This window comes from Primulina tabacum, chromosome 9 (assembly GCF_025594145.1).
Source record: "Primulina tabacum isolate GXHZ01 chromosome 9, ASM2559414v2, whole genome shotgun sequence".
Lineage (NCBI taxonomy): Eukaryota > Viridiplantae > Streptophyta > Magnoliopsida > Lamiales > Gesneriaceae > Primulina > Primulina tabacum.
Genome location: NC_134558.1, coordinates 758,917 through 780,744, shown reverse-complemented (window position 1 = coordinate 780,744; position 21,828 = coordinate 758,917). Strand labels below are relative to the sequence as shown.

The window sequence follows — 21,828 nt, the reverse complement described above, 5'->3', positions numbered from 1 at the left end:
ACTATTATGAGCCTATCAAAATCTCTCACACCTAAAACCATGGTTGTCCTCAAGTATAAAAGAGTTCAATTCATTATCTCAACTCTTTATCCTCCTTCCGCTTCCTCTATTTATCTGTAAACTTTTTCATGCATCAAAAAAATTAATTGTTGAGTATCTAACATACTAACATCATGAACAATCGGTTCCATCAGAATGTATAAAAATTAAAATGCATGGGTTCAAAACACTGCTCACAAGATTCGCTCATGTCATCATGTGTCTGGATATGTATTAAAGAAACTCTCATGTCAAAATACTAAAGATTGTTTTACCAAATATATCATATTATTCCACCAAATGAATGGATTAAAATGCACAAACAAGGGTTGTAAATGGGCTGTAGTGGGGCTAGAGATAAGGTAGGAAAAATGTAAAAACGAGTTTATGTAACTCAAGAAATCATACACACTTTTCACAAAAACAATTGCATCCAGGTAACAACCACCTTAAATCTCATTATAACATCAAAGAATGCAGTTCTACCATTTTTTTCTCCTTTTTTGATGTATAAGATGTTTTTGAGGCAATGACTACGAGCTTGAATCACTCAATCTCAACAATTTGCACTTTCATGCTCAAAGTGATGCTAAATGCGAAAAATTGATATGATTCTCCAATTCAATGTTCAAAAAGAGGAATAACCAACAAAAGAGATTTATCATGGCTTGTAATGTGGCTATTTTCTAAGGAAAAAGGCTCAGGCTCGAACTTGGCTCACTAAGGGTATATGAGTCCGGGTAGGTTCAAAAAAAGACACCGATAATGCGAAAGAAAATGATTGGACATAATTCCCTTATGCCTCTAATCCACCACAAGATCTTAACAAAGACATGTACAACAATGCAAGTTCTAGAAAAATAAACAATGCATTGCCAACACACAATCAAAGAAATAGAGCAATATATATTGTTCATAGGCTCAAAGCTCACAAAGGAAAAATGTTGTGTGTTCTATACCCCATACATTTGTTAATTCAACCCAATATAAAGAGAAATTACCTAAAAATGCAGTAGTAAGAATGCAAAATCAGTTGCATGCAAAAAAAAAAATCAATCTTTTATAGACTCGCAGCTGAAGCATTCAGAATTCAAATTAGAGAGACGACGAATAAACACTAGATGCTTTATGGACTCTGCCTTGCTATCTTTTTTTTTTTGAACAAACATGCAGAAAATTTGAAAACTAGAAATCACAACTAGAAATAAAGCTATATACCTCCTCCCACACCTATACGTGACAATATCTCAGTGACATAAAAAGTAGATTCTGAACCGAGACAATAAAAACTCAAGAAAAGTTGGAGAACTCCTCTGACAATTGTTGGGCATCATTGAGCAATGCTATCTACTGCTACGATGGGGGGAATGTTGGTTCGAACCCCATGTGCCTGTAAAATGCCAACTTATTTTGTTCCATTTGGATCAACCACTACGCGATCTCTTTAAGTTCCACGTCAAAACGTCTTCGAGGAGGTATGGAAAATGTGTGTGATGGAGGTTCACGTGAGTCCAGAGGCTCTTATGAGGTGTCTGAGTTAGAGTTGGGGTGGCTGGATCGTACCATTACTGGACCTGGTGGACAAAAAGAAAAGACTTCATTACCTATTCTATTAGTCTCATACTTTCTAAACAACGCAATTCTAAAGGTTGCATAGAACAAGCAAGTGAATATCATTATCATTGAAATTAAGCAAATTCAGGTTCACGACAAACGCAGTGATCAAAGAACCAAGATTCAAATGACGTTTATGAGCTACCACACCAGAAAATTGAGACACAAACTAATAGCCAATATTTACCTTCATTCGATTCTGCATTCACCACAGAGAGAAAAATTCAGCTTTTGTTAACACACATGCAGAAATCTTTCGACCCGAAAAAGTAAACTCAAAGAACCTATGAATGTACTTCCATGCTGGATTATGTAGGTAAATTATCTTTGGATTTACTTGGGTCATAGTCCTTTTGTGTGGAAGTTGCTCGATAGAGAGCAATGAGATTAAATTTATCATGAAATTCACACGTACTATTCAAATACTCATCAATTTTGCAAAGTCATCAGTGATAAAACCAAAAGTAAGATTCAGTTCAGTGATCGAGAACTTGAATGTTTTTCCCATCAACCTAAATCGAACTATCCCTGGGCTTGAGAGTGTGAAATTGTCAGGTTTTACAAATTCAAAAGTCACATAAAACTATCGCACAAGTTCAATATAGGCTATAGAAATGATAGAAAAGTACGGCGTCCACCCAATATTGTTAATAAGCTCAAACACTTCTGTTCTAATATTTAAAACCTCCAAAATGGGGTGAAGAATATACTTGCAGTGAATGATTTGTTTCTGGCACAATGCCTTATATCTATCATTTCCAGTTTTCTTAGTGAAAGTTAAGTGTCCATTCAAATCAGATTCAAGAAGCGGTAGGACATTCATCTTTTTCCCCATTCTAGCCCGTTTATACCCCGATGAATGTGTTTTGTTAGGATCTTGAGCTGATCCCAAAGAAGAGCTTCGGTTACCGACTTTCTTTTGCGACAGACAAGAACCCTTACCTATCAACAAGGATTTCTACCACACACTACTCGTTCACAACAATCAACCACCAACAATCCTCCAGTCACAATCAAATCAATGAAGTACAGTAGCACACAATGATCCCTAGCTAATACCGAAACAAATAATTAAAAAAATCCTTGGAAATTAAAATAAGTGAGGTACAAGAGGGGATCATAGAGATATCACCGAGAATTTGGGTTGAAAGATCGGGCGTCCGTGACCTAGCAGGGATGGGCGAGCCGTGGTCTGCACGATCTACTGTTGTTGCACTGGTGGTCTGCGAACAGGGTGGCAAGCGATGGTGGTTGGCACGTGCTGCTTTGGTGGCATGAACGGGTTGAAGGTCGTGTGTGAAGGTGTCTGGTAGAAGATGGTTGGCAGTGTGGTGTGCCCAATCGGTGGGTGTACGAACAGGAGTGGCGATTGTCGAGAATATGGTATGGGGTGGTGTCGCTATAGTCTACGCGAACAGACGTGGTGAACATCGTGGTGATTGGGTTGTTGTAAAGTGGGTTGCGAGAATATGATGGCAGCGTGGTTGTGCGTTCTGCTATGCTGAACAGAGGATGCAAGAGCGGCGGCTTGGATTGTTGGGAATGACGCGGCGCGATGGTGGTCCAGTGGAAGATGGCTGGTGAGAAGATGGTGTTGGAAAGGATGGAAGCAGTAGCGTGTGGTGTTTGTCAATTATGGAGCTACAGAAAAAAGATGAGAAGGGAAGGTAGGAAACAAACTAGGGTTAGATAAAACGCGTAAAATTTTTTTTTTCTTTTTCCCTTGATACAACATCAGAAGATGTTTTCTTACAAGGTATGGTCACACTTTGTTATGAGACATCTACTGCGTTTAGAGACAAAGATTTTTTTGCCTTTTATTTACAGAAGTTGTATTCTTTTAAGGTGTGGTCACGCCATGTTAGAAGTCATTTTTTACACAAAGGTAACAAAAATTGTACTATTTAAAAAAAACAAAAAACAAAATAAATTAAAAATAATAAGAATAAAAAATTTGGGTTTCCTCCCAAAATCGTAACTTTTTTACGTCGTTATGCTCGACATTTTCCGTCTCTTTAAATTTCCAAATATTGAGGGTTTGCCAACTCAATTTCGAGGGTCTTAGACATGCCTTCTTCCTCGGGAAACACTTTCAATCGACGTGAATTCACATTAAATACTTTATTTGTAAAGCTTAAAATCAGTACATATAAAACTCATGCATTTATTTAATTGTTAAATTATTTAATTAAATTTAAATGGATTTTTAGAAATGCATGATTTAAAATTTTATATTATTTTAAATTAATTATGTTTATGTGATGCACGTTAAATTTTTTTCTTGAGTTTCATGTTTCAGGCGATTATTCAATGAGGGATCAAGGAAAGAGACCGGCAATGATTTTTCGTGATTTTAAAATGTGATATTTTATTTAAGTTATGATTGGGGTATTTTAAATGATTTATTTAATTTTTTTCGCATTTTAAAAGCTTAATTTAATTATTATGTGATTTTATGATTTTAAGCATTTAAAAATTTGTCACTTGTACATTTTATTTTAAATTAAGAAATTTTATTAAAAATAGAGGAATGTTAGTATTTTAATTAGTTTTTAATTATTAATTAAGAAATATTTCCCCCTAATTATATTATAACACACACACACACACCCATATACACACACACACATTCACGGTTAACACACACACACATCTCATTGCTTCCATTTCATTTTTTTTAAAAATAAGAGTATGGTTCTTAGAGTTTTCAACAGCAGCCGCCCCATCCTCTGAAAATTCCCAGCAATTCACGTTGATTTTGTTGCAAGAAATCGAGCCACAAATCGTCTCGGATCAACACTCGCACCTTCCCCGCTTCCGTATCGTCATTTCAGAATTTTTAAAGATCAAAGACATGTATATTCTTTCGTTTAAGCATCGATCTCGTCATAGTTTATGTTTTTATATTTATTATGTATAAAAATTCATGTATGTTGTACAAAGTTTGAGCAAATATTGGTTGGATCGATTTTGAAACGATTTTGGATCTAAAAATCCAAAATTTTCTGTCATTTCGTGTAGTGTGCAATTTCGGTCTCTTATCTTGAAAAACTTTCAACATATAAAATGTAGTAATTTTTTATACCTTCGATTTGACAATAAATTCGAAATTTTTTGATAAGAAACGAGTGAGTTATGATCGTTTTCGTGGGACTGCTCACACTGTGATTTTATGAAAATGCGTTCTTGAAGTTATTTGTTGCAGGCTTCGTTGGGAACCGTCGGGTGATCACTGCTGCATTTAGGTATATGGAGTATGATGTTGGGATGAGTTTGATGCTTCGTTTCGTGTCGATAGTTCTTGGTTGCATTATAAGTCGTAGGAAGCATTTGGTGGAAAAATTTGAGTTTATGGGTTTTATTGCGTTGTGTGTGATGCGTCGTTGTTTTGGGTACGTTTGAGACGTTTTACAGAGTTTAGTCAATAATGCATTAGTGTTCTAGGATGGGTCTCGAGGTGTTGTTTATGTTTTGTATGTTCGGCTTGGGTGGTTTATGTCACTAAAGTCGCGGAGTCCAGTGTACCTGGCGCCCGAGCAGTAATAACTTACCGCCCAAGCGCCACTCGTACTGTTCTAGCGTAGCGTTAGTATACTCGGCGCCCGAGCGGTAACTTCTTACCGTCCGGGCGCCACTCTTTCTGTCCGAGGCCAGAAGACCTGGCGCTCGAGCGGTAAGATATTACCGCCCGAGCGCGGGGCCAGCTAGGGGGAGGTTTGGCTTTCATTTAGCTTTTCATTTAGCTTTAGGTTCCAATAGTGGGTCCATATCTTTTGTTGTTTGGGAAATGTTCACACATCATTTTAGAGTTTGTTTCGAAGTTCGATTTCATGATTAGTATGATTAAACGAGGTCAAGTCCCAAGTGCTCTAGAACGCTATAAGACACTTATTTACTTCGGGGTTGAGTACGAGTAGTACGTCTAAGTTATGAAAGCTAAGCACTTGATAATGTGTTAGTATGTGCAGCAGTGGCCCCAAATGAGATCCAATGAGTCGCTCAACGCCAAGTAAGTATATTCGACGTGCAAAAGAAAATGTTTTATTTTTTTAGGTATGCTAAATGTCTTGTGACCAAATGAGAACGGGTTGGGAAGTCGGTGAACGTGGCCGAGGATCTCTCCACCCCAGTAAAGCATGACCGGGTTTAGATCAAGATTGGAAAGCGGTAAAGTATGACCAGGGACCAATCCATCCGGTAAAGCATGCACGGGGATCTCATGTATGTGGTAGTGGATTTTTCCTGCCAGCCCAGTACTGTGGTTTAGTCTGATCAGTCACATTTATGTATGTGTCACTTGTTTTGAAACATATCTCTACGCAAAATGATGAAGTTATGCATGTTCAAGCATGTATGATGCAAGTATGTTTATGAAAAATTTTATGATGATGGAACGTCTATGTTTATGTTATTACGTTCAAGTTTCAAGTATGTACGTTATACTTTAAAGATGCATGTGGTTTTATTACGTATCACTTGTTATCTCCAGTTTATACATGTTGAGTCTTTAGAGTCACTAGACTTGATCGATGCAGGTGAGGATGAGTATGAGGAGACGAGGGGTGAGGACTAATGAGCCTGGCTTGGACTGCGCAGGAGGCTAGACCCGAGGACCGACAATGTTTTAAGATTTTATTCATGTCGATTTTAATACTCTGATTTTACGAGATTTCGTCACGTTGTGTGAACAAGTATTTTTAGCAAACTTTATTTGTGATCTTTTTATTGAAAATATTTTGGATGAACAGTTTATTATAATCTAAATTTGAAGGTTTATTTAATATCTAAGAAAATTTTTATTTTTCCGTAAATTTTAAAATAGTTTAAAAGTACGGTACGTTACATTATTGGTATCTAAACTCTTGATTTTCACATAACCATAAAGGAACACATGAGTAACAACAAATGGTCCAATCCATTGAAAACGAAGCTTACCAGCTTTATCCGAGAATTGTACAACAATACTCTTTGATTGACGATAAATTGCTTTTGCAAAATCGAATTTTTTGGAACATTTCATGTTCGCATGATGTTAACAAAACTTGTTATTTTGTTACTAATAATTACTTAAGTACATAGTAAATTGAAACTAATCAGTTATCAATCCGAAACTGAAGCTATTGAGACGCAAACTGAAAGTGCCAACTGATTGATCGAACTGAACCAGTACAACTGAAGTATCAAGAGCAGTTCAACTAATTGTCCAATTGATGGGAGATTCAGCAGAAGACCTTCAGAGGCCCGGCCAGCTGATGAAGAGTTCAACTATTGAAGAGCCCAGCTGATTAGTTCAACTAAAAGAGTGAAATCAGTTCAACTGACGAGTCAACTGATTTCACCAGTCCAACTGAAGACCAGTTCAACTTATCAGTCAGAGCATCAGTTTGAAATCAATCAGTTTGAAGAACACGACAAGCTTATCAAATGTGGAATCCAAGCTGCACCCATTAAGGAAAAGCAATTGTACTATCAATAGTACAATAATGGACATTGCAGCAAAACATAAAGACAAAATGTTCCAAAATGGCTCTCCGAAAAGTCGAGATACAAATTTCGAGGAACGCATTTAAGCTGCAACGATCACAAGTGATGAGTCTTGATGTACGGTCGCATTACTGCTATAAATAAATACCAAGACCATTAACAAATATGAACGAGAGGTGAAAAAAAAGAGAGAAAAGAAAGGGCACGTTTATTACATATCAGCTTACAAATAAGCAATCATCCCAGTCGAGGGATCACTTCAAAGTTATATCAACTTAGTATAGAAGCTTATTTCCCTCAATGTGTGAGAACACCTTTCGAGTTGTTCCTCAGAGATTAATTATCACACACACACACCCCCCCCCCCCCACCACTCACATACCGTCTTGCACAAAGATGTAAAACTTGTGTATGTAGTCTTTGAGTCACAAACGTTAAACAAGTGTTGGCTGAAAGGTGATGCCTTCAGTCTAGACTAGGAGTTCAGTTAGGCAGTGGGTAAGTCCTAAGCTGGGTGGGTTTGTACAAAGTGTTATATAAATCAAAGTCTTCTAGTGAATCCTACCCGAGGTGGTAGAAGGGATGACGTAGGAGCAGTTGAAGTCTCCGAACATCCATAAACATATTTTGTGTATTAACTTCTTAACTGTGTTTTAAATTGATTTGATCAGTTCAGCAGATATCAGTTCAGTTTTTTCCATAGCTGAACTGATAGAAGCCAGAACCGGTTCCACATATTTTAGTCAATCAGTTTACAGAAGCTATTAGTTTTTAAAATCTCTCAGTTTTTTTTAACGAATGATTATTTCGAGTGTTTTCCGCTTGGTTTGAAACCAAACTCCATCTAATTCATCGGTGTATACATTCTTCGAACACGAGCTATTGCAGCTCATTGAGAATATTGTGTTTGAAGCATTTTCAAAGGTGCTCGAACCGATCCATCAGAATTCTTGTGAAACAACTTCATTTTATCCTTGTAAATTGTAAATTCTCGAATTCTCACATTGTTTGGTGCAATAATTGTTCCTGCTGGAAGAGCGATCGAATCGTGGTGCTTGAGCTACTAAGCGGTTTAAAAGAGTTGATTTGCACCATTACCACCAACTATAGTTTTTGGTAAAGCGGTAAACACTTGGTCCTACAATTAGTATCAGAGCTACGATCACGAGTTCGATTCTCATTGATTGAAAGAAGTGCAATTATTGGAAAGAAGACTGTTGAGTGCAATAATTGTCCCTGCTGGAAGAGCGATCGAATCGTGGTGCTTGAGCTGCTGTGCGGTTTAAAAGAGTTAAGTTGTACTATTAACATCAGCTATAACTTTTGATAAAGCGTAAGCACTCGGTCCTACACACATGCTTCCAATCTTATTTCCTCCAACTCTTGCAGTTGCAACTTTCTCAATTCGCCCGCTTATTCCAAGTTCATATTGCAGTGTTTGACCACCCAATAGGCTTTATGTTCAATCTCCACTAGCAAATGACATGTTTTCAAAAACTAACATTTAAGGAGACATCCCTATTGGAGTTTTGTATGCAGTCCGGTAAGCCCAAATGCATAATCTAGATGAAGGCTCCCATCTTTTCTTCTCGGATTGACAGTCTTTGCTAGGATATACTTGATCTCCTGATTGGAAACTTCGGCTTGACCATTCATTTGTGGTTGATAGGCAATGGCCACTCTATGATGTACCCTATATTTTTTCAACAACACTTCAGTTGTTCGATTGCAAAAATGAGTTACTTGATCACTTATTAGTGCCCTTGGTATTCCAAACATACTGAAAATGTTTGACCTGATGAAACATGCCACTACTTTAGAATCATTAGTCCGAGTGGGTTTTGGTTCCACCCAATTCAAAACATAATCAATTGCCGACAATATGCAAAGATAGCCTCCCGATGAAGGGAACGGCCCATGAAGTTTATTCCACAAATATAAAATATCATCCACAAGAATTGGGTTTTGGGGCATTTCATTTCTATGGGACAATGAACCAGTTCTTTGGCATTGTTCACAGCTTTTACAGAACATATAGACATCTTTAAAAAGTGTTTCCTAGTATAATCCACTATCCAAATTTTTCTAGCAGTTCGTTTTGGTCCAAAATGACCACCACATGCATAATTATGACAAAAAGCCAAAATTGATTTATGTTCATTTTCAAGTGTATATCTCATAATCACTTGATCAGCACAAAACTTCCATGAATGAGGTTTATCCCACACATAATACTTTGCTTCACAACGAATCTTTACCTGACAGGATTTGCTAAGACTGTTAGGTAAAATTCCGGTAAACAAGTAATTAAATATGTCTGCATACCAATGAATCATACCTGTCATTATAAATAGTTGTTCATCAAGAAAAAAATTCAGAAATAGGAAAACATCTTCTTCTTTCACTAGCCTAATCAGATAATCAGATGTTAGGTTTTAATTCCTCTCCGATGTTTGATTTTGATGTCGAACTCTTGGAATAAGAGGACCCATCTTATCAATCATGGTTTTGATTCCTTTTTCGCTAATAGATATTTTAATGTTGGGTGACCTGAAAACACTATTACTTTAAAACCAAGCAAATATGATCAAAATTTATCTAGGGCAAAAACAAAAGCTAAAAGCTCTTTTTCCGTAGTGGCATAGTTGCACTGTGCAAGATCAAATGTTTTTGAAGCATAGTATATGACATGACTCTTCTTATCAACTTGCTGGCCTAGAACAGCTCCCACCACATAATTGCTCGCATCACACATGATTTCAAAAGTCAAATTCTAGTCAGATGGCTGGATTATGGGCACTATGGTCAACATGTTCTTGAGTTTGTCAAAAGCCTCTTTGCAATCTCCCAAACTCGAAAGGCACATCCTTTTGGAGTAACTTGGACATTGGTAGAGCAACCTTTTAAAAACCCTTAATAAACCTGCGGTAAAACCTGTATGTCCAAGAAAACCTCGAACTTCCTTAACGTTAAAGGGGAAGGGTAAGTTAGTGATAATATCAATTTTGACTTTACCAAATTCTATTCCCTAGAAGAGACCACATGTCCCAATACAATCCCTTTAGTCACCATGAAATGACATTTTTCGTAATTCAAAACCAAATTGGTTTCAATGGATCTTTTCAAAATCTTAGACAAATTATTTAAACTATTGTCAAACGACTCCCCATAGACAATGAAATCATCCATAAATACCTTGATGCATTTATCAATATATTCAGAAAAAATAGTAAGCACGCACATCTGAAACATACCTGGAGCATTACAAATTCCAAAAGGCATTATTCTGTAAGCAAATGTTCCGAAAGAGCATGTAAAAGTCATCTTATCTTGATCCTCTTGAGCAATGAATATCTGATTATAACCTGAAAATCCATCAAGAAAACAAAATTAAGTTTTTCAATCAAGTCTTTCCAAAGTCTGATCAATAAAAGACAAGGGAAAATGATCCTTTCTGATAGCTAAATTAAGCTTTCAAAGTCAATAACATACGTCATCCATTTTGCATCCTCGTCGGGACCAACTCACCATTTTGATTTTTTACCACAGTGATACCCGTTTTCTTTGGTACAACATGGATCAGACTTACCCACTTACTATCAGAGATTGGATATATTATCTCTTCCTCTAAAAGCTTTAGGATTTCTTTCTTACCATTTCCCTTGATCACTGGATTCATTTTTCTTTGGAATTCTCTGACTGATTTGGCATTATTTTCCAAAAAAAATCTAAGCATCCAAATAGAAGGGCTCATGCCTTTGATATCCACCAGAGTCCAGTAAAATGATGTTTTGTGCTCTCTAAGCGCTAACCTCTCTTCTTGTTCTTCAGTCAGCCTCTTCGAGATGATCACTGGAAAAGTCTCATCATCACCCAAATATATATATTTCAAGTGTTCTGGCAAAATTTTCAACTCCAATTTGGGTGCCTGTAAAATAGAAGGTAGTAATTTCTTATGAGAGATTGAAATTTCAGCTTCTAAATTTGTTACCACTGTTTGTGATTCCATTTCAGCTTCTGAAAAATTTCCCAAGTTTCAGCTATTTCTCCTTCCACATCCAACTATTCATGCATCTAAAATTTGTCAAATTCATATTCCTCCTCAAATTGTTCATTCACAATTGAATAAGCAATATAACATATAGAGTGATTTTCATTTGGGTATTTCATAGCATCGAGAATACTAAATTTCACAATCTCTCTGTAGAATTCAATGGAAAGTGTGCCCTCTTACACATCAATCTTGGTTCTACTAGTTTTCATGAAAGGTCTCCCGATAGAATTGGGGCTGAAATAGAATTGGAGTCCTCTTCCATTCGCAGTATATAGAAATATACAAGAAATATCAATTCTTTAACATGCACCAATACATCGTTAACAACTTCTTCCAGATAAGTATTAGATTGGTCTGCTAATTGAATCACCACTCTAGTCTCTTTCAAAGGACCAAAATTTAAAGCGCAATAAATTTAATATGGCATGACATTAATGGATGCACCTAAATCTAGCATGCCACACTCAATTTTCAAATTACCAATAACACAAGGCATCGTAAACGTACCTGGATCCTTGCATTTATTTGGTAATGACATCAAATTTAGCATATATTGGGATCTGTTTGATGGCATCTGTCAGAGGAATATTGACAGCCAATTTTCTGAATATTTACAACACTTCTTTCTCATAGCCAAGCTTTTTGGATTTTTCCAAACTATAAGGAAATGGGGGAACAATTGCATTAGAAGTAGTAGACGAAGGATATTTAGAATTTACCTTTGTTTGCCTGTCATATTCTCTTTCAACCTCTTCATATGTGTCTCTTCCTTTAGTATCCTATGTAGGTGGAGTAGGCTTATTATCAATCTCCTTCCCGCTCCTTAATACCATGGCACTTGCATTTTCTTTTGGATTGAGTGATTTGGTTTCCTAGATTATGAAGGCTGGTCCTTGTTTCCTATTGAAAATTTTGAGTGTTCTCAACTAAGGCCTTCACAATTTCATCTAGGGACATACCTGAGTTAGAGGCTTGCGTAGGTGATGGATGTTTGTTAAAATTTTGTTGTGGATATCCTTGTTGGCTTCTTGATTCATATAGCTGAAATTCAAGTGATCTTTCCATCCTGAATTGTAACTAATAAAAAATGGATCGTACCGACGCTGAGGCTGTCCAGGAAATCCACCGATTGCATTAACTTGCTGTGTTGGATCTTCTTGTAGTGTAGGACAAATGTCCGTCGAATGTCCAACAATCGCACATATACCACAAGCTTTGGCTTGTTGTACCTGTCCTACAACCAACTTTTCCAAAAGAGATGTCAAATAATCTAACTTTTTGATCAATAGGATTAGAACTTACCTCATTAACTTGTCCTGGGGGTTATCTTGCCTAGTTCCAAACTGTTGTGCATTGGCAGACATGTTGAATATTAGAGCTTCTTCCTCTTGAGGTTTTTTTTTTACTAACACACCTCCAATTACAACATCAATCATGTTCATATCAAAAGGTGAGAGACCTTCGTAGAAATATTGGACTAGGAGTTGTTTTGGAATCTGACGTTGAGGCCAACTAGCACATAACTGCTTAATTCTCTCCCAATATTCGTATAAAGTCTCCCCTTATAACTGTATAATCACACAAATGTCCTTCCTAATATTTTATGCTCGTGAAGTTGGGAAAAACTTCTGCAAAAATTATTGTTTCATATTGTCCCAATTCGTTATCGTTCCAGAGGGCAAGTAGTAGAGTCAATCATTAGCTTTTCTACTTAAGATGATGGAAAAGCTCGCAATGAGATTTGCTCCTCCGTAATCCCTTGTGGTTTCATGGTTGTGCACACAATATGAAACTCTTTAGACGCTTGTGAGCTTCTTCACCTGCAAGACAACATAAAGTAGGCAATAAGTGAATTAATCCCGATTTTAATTCAAAGGTAGCGTCAGTAGTAGAGAATTGAATGCATAATGGTTGTTTAATAACATTAGGATTAGCTAACTCCCCGAGGGTTCTTTTAGATAATTCTGCCGTTACTTCTTCGTCACTCACACTTATTTCAGTGTTAAGATCAAAATCAGATTCTCTTTTAGTTTCACTTGACTCCAAAGCTGCGTTTAAACCAGGAGATGACGATGATAATGGTTGTTCACCTGTAGAATTACTTCTTTCCTCAATCTTCAAGCCGTCTTCTCGATTTCTGGAATATATTCGAGTTCACCTATACAAGAAGAACGATGCATAAAAAGAAAAGAAAATAACTAACTCAAAAAAAACTAACCTTGCACCGCTCTCTGGCACGACACCAAAATTTGATGTGCTGTCGTTGAGCCACCAAACTTAAATTCATACTTCCAAATTTAACGAGTGTAATGATGAATATGTCGAATCCATAGGGAATGAGGGATTTATTTCTTTCTAGAATAAAAACAAATAAAAATGGGGGATTTTTTATATGAACTAAGTATAACACTAAGATTAAATTAACAAGCTAAGAGAAATAATAAATTTACAACGAGAATAGTCATAAGACGTGACCACACCTTGTTGAAAATCTATTTCTGAATTTTTCTGCTTCAAGTCCTCCACAAAGTTCACATTGGCAAATTTAAATATGATATAAAATCACATTTTTAACCCATATGTATCCCCAAGAGCAGAAAAATTCATCCTACAACAAATAACACAAAAGTGTATCAATTAAGCACGTCGAAAATGACAACAATGAGAAATATGACAACAAAAATACAAACTATCACGAGCCTATCAGTGTCATATGGACAAGTGAAAGTAGTTTTCTCTTAGTCCTCAGGAGCTATAGAAATCTAATTGTAGCCTGAATACCCGTATACTCGGACCCGCCAATCTCACTAGAATTTATTTAATGAAGGGAAGGGAAAGTGATCTTTACGAGTTGCACCATTCAACTTCCTATAATCTATGCACACACGCCAACCTGTGATTGTCTTGGTGCGAATCAATTCATTTTTTTCATTAGTATTCATAGTTATCCCACCTTTCTTGTTACACACTGAACAAGACTTATCCATGCACTATCAAAGATATGATAGATGATTACCTGCATCGAGGATTTTGATGATCTCATCCTTTACTACAACTTGCATCTTTGGGTTAAGTCTTCTTTGAGGTTGCACAAACGTGAGTGCTTTTCTTCCATCAATATATTGTGCAAGCAAATTGATAGATTGATTCCTTTTATATCTGCCACTTTCCAAGAAAATGAACACATGTGCTTTTTGAGGACTTTCAATAGTTTTCCTTCCATCACATATGTCAAATAAGAAGAGATAATAACAGGTAAATTATTCTTCTCACCAAGGAAAATGTACTTCATATGTGGAGGGAGAGGTTTTAGCTCAAGAGTTGGTGATTCTTCTATGATTTAGTTTTGAGGTGTTAAGTTTCTCCTATCTCACAAGTCTTCCGATCTAAGCTTGACTTGCTCCTTCGATAGTAGATTGACATTGAAATATGACACCACTTCAGTTTGTGCCCATCTAGCTCCTCCTCTCACAACTCAGTAGTGAGTGTGACTTCCACTAGATCTTTCAAAGCATCATGTACAACGTCATTGCAAACAAGTGAATCCAAAGCATAAATTCTAAAGCAATCTTGATTGTGCAATGTGTAAGGGCATTCAAAACATCAAATGTAATTTCTTTATCCCCCACTCTGAATTTCAACTTTATTTCTTGAACATCTATTAGAGCTTTTCCAGTTGCAACAAACAATCTTTCTAAGAATAGTTGCATTTCCAAATCTTCTTCCATATCAAACACCACGAAAAATGAAATTTTCAAATTTCACAAAAACATATTCAATGACTCATTGTGGATACTTGATGGATCCATCTGCCAACTGCAAGAATGTTGGGTGCAATAATTATCTCTGTTGAAAGAGCGATCGAACTGTGGTACTTGAGTTGTTGTGAAATTTAAAAGATTTGAGTTGCACCACTACCACCAGCAAAAGCTTTTGCTAAAGCGGCAAACACTCGGTTCTACAAGGTGACAACTAAATAAATACTACTTAGGAATTACAAGACGATGTCAAGCTTGCGAGAGAAGTTACTGATTTTTTCATGCTTTCCACATATTTAAAATGATATATAGTTTGCTTTTGTTTTTGATCGTTCTAACTTCTTAAATAAGTCATACTCACATCCATGCACTGTCACTCATCTCAATTGGTACCAACATTATACAAATATATATACTTAAGCCTAGTTGTGGTTTTCAGATGACTAGTGACTCACCAACAGCAAATATATATTAAAGTGAGGTTTTTTGCTCCCTCACTTTGACATAGGTTTATGTAAAAACTACACTAATATATAGTTTTCCATTCGTTTCCTTTTAAACAACTTAGGAAAGATTGTGCGCTTTTAAACAAAGTCTGCGTTGATTTTGGTACACCGACCCTAGCCGGCATCAGCACAAGTACATAACCACCAAAAACCTAAGGAAAGACTGAGCATCAGATATTGAAATTAGCATATGCATATCTTATCTTCCCCAAAAATGGATCCGCATTCCTCTGAAGAAGAACCACTCCCCCTCGTTCCCGCCGCAGCCTCCATCTCACTCTCTCTTTCCACTCTTCTTCCTTCCCATTTCCTCTCACCGCCCAGACAAATCACCTCCATTTTCACCCCAACCAACTATCTTAGAATCCCTTCTCAGATTTCATCTCTTTCGATCTCCTCTGCCCTCTCACCCTCATCAACCAAACCCTTCTTCAAATCCACCATTTCAGCCAACCCCCTTCAAACCCCGCTCACTTCAAAGCCCCTACGCCCTTCAAATCCCTCTGGTGCCGCCGCACTCCGTCGCGCTTCCGTCGTCTGGTTCCGAAATGACCTCCGCGTTCACGACAACGAGTGCCTCGCCGCCGCCAACAAGGACTCCGTGTCGGTTCTGCCTGTTTACTGCTTCGACCCTCGGGACTATGGAAAATCCACTGCCGGGTTCGACAAAACGGGCCCATATCGAGCTACGTTTCTGATAGAGTCGGTTTCGGATCTGAGGAAGAATCTTCAGTCTCGAGGATCGGATCTTGTGGTCCGGATTGGGAGGCCAGAGACTGTCCTTCTGGAGCTGGTTAAAGCGGTTGGCGCAGAGGCGGTCTACGTCCATAAAGAGGTTTCCAACGATGAAGTCAAAGCTGAGGAGAAGATAGAGGAGGTAATGAAGGACGAGGGAGTGGAAGTGAAGTCCTTTTGGGGAAGTACATTGTACCATTTGGATGATCTCCCGTTTAAATTGGAGGGAATGCCAACGAACTATGGAGGATTTAAAGATAAAGTGAAAGGTTTGGAGGTGAGGAAGACCATTGAAGATTTGGATCGGTTGGTAGGGTTACCTACGAGAGGGGGTGTGGAACCGGGTGAAATTCCATCTTTGGTTGATTTGGGACTTAACCCGAATGCAACAAAGGGTCAGGTAATTGGCTTTTTCAGCTGTTTTTTATTTTTCTAACCTGACTGCAAAAAGCTTGGATCTTGGACTGATTTGTTTTAAAGTATGAGTCTTGAGGACAAGCACAGCTGTTGTTCACGTCATGGATAACCATTACCTTGTCTTTGTTAAATTTGTGTAGATATTTTTATACTTCTGATTCCTGGAATTTGGGTGATGTGGTCTAGATTTATACTGGCAAACACGGGTGGGATCACCCAGAAAAGTGAGTTATGCTATATAAACTCCCAGCTTTGAGGTTGGTTTACTATGTGTATGGTGGTTGCTCCCCCAGCCCCAACCCAACCCCAACCCCAACCCCCTTCTCTCATCTCTTTTCGTACGCTAAGAGAGAATTCTAGGAAATCGTGATGTCTTTCACTATAAAACAGTGGTTGAAAATTAACTTGGAAAGGTGTGAAAGCTGCAAAATATGATTCAAGAGGGTCTTTTACATCTTATTGTCTCTCTGAATATTGATTTTGTAGGCGAGAGGATTTGTCTGCAATAGTAGTATGTTTTTTTATGAAGCGCTCAAATGATGTCTGTAATGTTTTAAGAGTTACTAGTCTTCCTATACGTTCAATTGTATGAATCTTTACTCAACAATCCCTACAACTGTGTGTGTGCTAGCCACTGTATCAACTTTGTTGCATCCTCATGCTAAGCTAATCTGGTGTCTATTTATTCTAATTGTGGTGTGTTGTTGAAAATTTGTTAACAATAAGAGAGAGGGAAGTGTGGGAATATCATTATCGTGGTCCTGATTGAACTGATATTGTGTTTATTTGAAGAACGGAAAAATGACTGATAATGCTTCTCTTGTGGGAGGGGAGACTGAAGCATTGCAAAGACTCAGAAATTTTGCAGCTGAATACAAGGAAAAACCACAAAATGGAGAAAAGAATGGGACCAACAACAGCATATATGGTGCAAATTTCTCATGCAAAATATCCCCCTGGCTTGCCATGGGTTGCCTTTCTCCTCGCTCCATGTTCGTTGAGCTGAAGAAGTCTGCTTCAAGGTTCCTTTAAAGACGCCTTTTTGGTTTCCGTTGTTAATTGGATCAATATTTTGTTTTCATTTTTCATCGTTAAAACATTTTTGGAACCTTGTATTTGCAGCATTGTATCTGCTGTCTCTAACAAGAAAGATGGTGGTGGTGGCTCTTCCGATACTGGAATGAACTGGTTAATGTATGAGTTGTTATGGAGGGATTTTTTCAGGTAACTTCATCTGTAATTTATTCAAACTTGCTTTTAGAATTTTTTTTGAGAAATCTAATGACAGTTGTTTGTTTTCTAAAAGATTCATTACCCGTAAATATAGCTGTGTGAAGAAACACAATGATGCGCCAGTGACAGCTTGTACAGGGGCTGCCGCCTAAGGATGAATATCGAATTATCAGTGAGAAGCATCCGCTTTAGGTTTGATGAAGTCGAGTTCCTCGTAGAACTGACCGACTGCCTTGGCATTGGTTCATCGGGGAGGGTGTATCCAGTTCCAATTATCTTTCAAAACCAACTTCTATGTTGTGTTAAGATTTGGAGAAAATATAAATCCAATTTATTCTCTTCATATTCCAAGATATATGATTTGATCTCTGTTTAAAGTTTGGACTCTCAAATCATCAATAAATATACAATAGACACATCTTTTATATACTTTGTCCAAATACATTTCAAATTCAATCAAAAATTTACTTGAATTGGAATTCGATTCCAGAACAAATTTGGACGCAAAGAGCATTAATGCAAATTTATATAAACCTTTTGGGCTTGAAGGGAAAATTGGTGAGGATGTGCCCAATAAAAAATTCACATTTTCCACATGTTAATGCAAAGGGCAAAAAAAAACAAAACAAAACAAAAGGTGATGCAAAAGGCGGTTGCAATAAATAATAAAATAAATAAAAGTCCACAAATATGTTGGCGATAGTGAGAGAATGAAATGCAAATTAGTTAAATTAAATTACATAAATATCTAATTATTCAAATAATTCTGAATATCGCTGAATCCTTCTCTTCGAGGGTCATGTTTCATGTAAATTTTTTGACAAGATTTTTATTAGGTCAACACTAATAATAATAATAACAATAAGACAAAAATTTGTGCGAGACGATCTCAATGGTCGTATTTTGTGAGATGAATCTCTTATTTGAGTCATCCATAAAAAAGTATTACTTTTTATGCTAAGATTATAATTTTTTATTGTGAATATCGATAAAATTAACCCGTCTTACAGATTAAGATCATCGAGACATGTTACATGATACCCACTTTAATAATAATGAAGAAGGACAATTTCCTTGAGATATTTAATGGGCCGCTGACAAACCCAAATATATATAAACCATAAATAAAACCCTCCTAATCTGCAACTCCAAACTAACAGGTCTTTCCCCAAATCTTCCGCCGCCGTCATACTCCACCTCTATGTCGAAGCTCTCATCTGGGATTGACTAGCGTGACAAATCAGAGAATCTAGAGTTTCGTTGCCAATAAGGGCGATTTACACCTCGAACAGATGGCTCGTTTCCGCAATGTAAGTTACATTTTATCGAAACCTCCTTTGCTTCTTCTTAGTGTTCCAGGTTTCTAATTTGATGATTAGTTACCCTATTTTGGTTATATATCTCTGTTTTTATTTCAAACAATTCAGAAGAAGAGGATTCCCTTTGTAAAGCCCATTCATAAGAAACAGCCGACTGTAGATCATGTAACTGGTGATAAAATTCCGAAAAGTTTTGTCTTTTGCCGTGGGAAATTGCCCGGCCCACTTCCACAACTGCAAATGGATTTGAGAAAATTGATGCTTCCTTTCACTGCTCTAAAGCTCAAGGTAGGTGTTGATTTTTGTTTCAAAACCTGCAGTGTAGTTAATATTGAGGATGATAATTCGATTTTTTTGTTAGATATGTTTCAATAAGCTGCGAATTTTTAAAATTGTGCATTTGGTTTTTGGAAATTGAAGCAACAGGTAATAGTTGTGTGAACAAATGGGAAAATGGATACTTTATAATTTCGAGGGGAAAACAATCTGTATTTTATCTGGTTTATTTATGGTTTTCAATAGCAATCATGTGTTACATGCAAGGCTTGGTGTGTTGGTCTTCTATACTTGCAAATGTGCCTTTTTTGGTCATTTTATAGTTTTTTTTGTTCAAGTCCTGTAAAATACTTGAAAATTTGGTTGTCCAAAATGTAAGGTACCATGTTTTTGTAAAGCTGATCATTGAGCACCAGAAGTCTAAAGGCCTTTTGTGAAACAAATTGTGGGTTGCATTCATATAGTATTGAGCACAATGATCAGTGCAGAAATTGGTTGCATCTAGATCTAATTTAGTTTCTGGTTATATTGATCAATATCATCTGGTTGTCTTTTATATGGGACATAAAGCTCTTTGAGTCAGCTAGCTGTTGGCTCATTGTTATTCCTTTTCAGGAGAAAAAGCGGAATAATCTCAAAGACTTCTTGAATGTTGCGGGGCCCATGGGTGTTACACATTTTCTCATTTTGTCGAAAACTGAATCCGCTCCATACCTGCGGATTGCAAGGGCACCGCAAGGCCCAACTCTTACCTTCAAGATACATGAATACTCCTTAGCTTCTGATGTTACTCAATCTCAATTGCGTCCGAGATGCCCTAAAGATCTGTTTAAAAACCCACCCCTGGTATTATCATAATTTTTTTCCCGAATTAACTTAAGATAGTTTGTTTAGTGTTTGATGATATACTGAGCTATTTGATTGAATTCTCTAGATAGTACTCTCTGGTTTTGGAACAGGGGAGCAACATCTAAAGCTTACCACTATAATGTTTCAGAACATTTTTCCTGCGATCGATATAAATACTGTGAGTTTTATGAGCTATCACCCAGATTTAATAGCTGCTCGAGCATTGACTCGCATCCCACCATTTTATGTGTTTCAGGTCAAACTTTCGTCGTGCCAAAGGATTGTGTTACTTAATTATAATAAAGACACAAACCTTATTGATTTTCGGCAATACTCCATCAGGTTGCAACCTGTAGATGTTTCTCGAAGAATTAGGAAGTTTGTGCAGAACCATCAGGTGCCGGATTTGAGAAGTTTCCAGGATGTGAGTGATTTTGTGACGAAGTATGACCTCTCTCTCACTCACCCCCAACACGCAACACCCACACACACAGCCCTCGTTCCTTGCTTGTGTGATGAACCTAGATCACAGGCATATGATAAATGTAAAGTAGTCAGGATATACTTTTTGCATTTGCATTTATGTAAAATGAGTTATTCTTGGTCATTGTGGAGTTCAGTTCTAAATTTGCTGACTGGTTTAAGGTGATATTTTTGAATTTAAAAGCTAGTTTCTATAATACATGCATTCGAATTGAATCACTCCGGAAAGTTGGATCAATTTTGTTGATGGCTAACTTAACTAAATATTGGTTTTCCAACTATTGCAAGTGTTTCCTGTGATATATTTTTTTTTTTTTGCTCGTCTTCTTTGCTTTCTTGAAGGACTGGTTATGGATCAGAAAGTGAAGTGGATGACGAAGCAGCTACTGTAAGTCTACCGACAGACATTGGTAGGGTTAACAGGGCTTCTAATAAAAGTGCTGTTAAACTTCAAGAAGTCGGACCTAGGATGACACTTCAACTCACAAAAATCGAGGAAGGATTGTGTTCCGGTGGAGTCATATTCAGTGAAGGTGCATTTTCCCATCTGAAACTTCTTGTAATGGTTTGGTTCATCCAAAGAGGAACTGATGACCGTGTTCTATTTATAATCAAAATTTGAGACCTGCCCATGTCAAGACAATCATATGACTGCTTGAATTATCTCAGGTTACAGTGAACCGAACAACAGTCGCAAAACTCGTGAACTTATCACAGAAAGTGAGGAGAAGAACAAGATGAAAGGCCATGTTGATAGATGAAGATTCGATGACTTGATGATTCACTTCTTGCTCTTCTTTTTTTGCTCTCATGTATCATTAATGTAGATGAGAGAGAACTTGCAAGAAAATCATTTTTGTAGCTGGACCATTTTCTCTGAACGATAATTCTGAAAATTTCATCATGTTTTATCAAAAACAAGCAAACAAGAACAAGTGCCTGTCTGAAAGTCAACCTGATAGGTAGGGAATCATGTAAACTACGGTTACTAAATCACTGAGTGTTTGATATCATCTCAAGTTTGATAACTCTTATTCAAAGATTAAAATATGTTCCATCGA

At 37.1% G+C, this 21,828-nt stretch overlaps 2 protein-coding genes and 1 long non-coding RNA gene across 3 annotated transcripts; 2 read left to right on the top strand and 1 right to left on the bottom strand.

Moving 5' to 3' along the window:
- Positions 1 to 519: 519 nt before the first annotated feature.
- Positions 520 to 3,285, bottom strand: LOC142556467 (uncharacterized). The gene is made up of 2 exons (XR_012822625.1): positions 2,786 to 3,285; positions 520 to 1,613 (listed from the first exon to the last, which is right to left on the bottom strand). It is a non-coding gene; the product is annotated as an uncharacterized LOC142556467 (long non-coding RNA).
- A 12,284-nt stretch (positions 3,286 to 15,569) lies between these two features.
- LOC142556514 (blue-light photoreceptor PHR2) lies at positions 15,570 to 18,265 on the top strand. The gene is made up of 4 exons (XM_075667971.1): positions 15,570 to 16,590; positions 17,400 to 17,629; positions 17,730 to 17,831; positions 17,914 to 18,265. The coding sequence occupies exons 1-4, from the start codon at positions 15,646 to 15,648 to the stop codon at positions 17,990 to 17,992; spliced, it is 1,356 nt and encodes a 451-aa protein (XP_075524086.1). The 5' UTR covers positions 15,570 to 15,645; the 3' UTR covers positions 17,993 to 18,265.
- Positions 18,266 to 18,969: 704 nt separating this feature from the next.
- LOC142556774 (peter Pan-like protein) lies at positions 18,970 to 21,721 on the top strand. Its single transcript, XM_075668261.1, has 7 exons — positions 18,970 to 19,150; positions 19,268 to 19,447; positions 20,051 to 20,281; positions 20,370 to 20,462; positions 20,541 to 20,728; positions 21,110 to 21,300; positions 21,437 to 21,721. The coding sequence occupies exons 1-7, from the start codon at positions 19,133 to 19,135 to the stop codon at positions 21,526 to 21,528; spliced, it is 993 nt and encodes a 330-aa protein (XP_075524376.1). The 5' UTR covers positions 18,970 to 19,132; the 3' UTR covers positions 21,529 to 21,721.
- Positions 21,722 to 21,828: the final 107 nt, after the last annotated feature.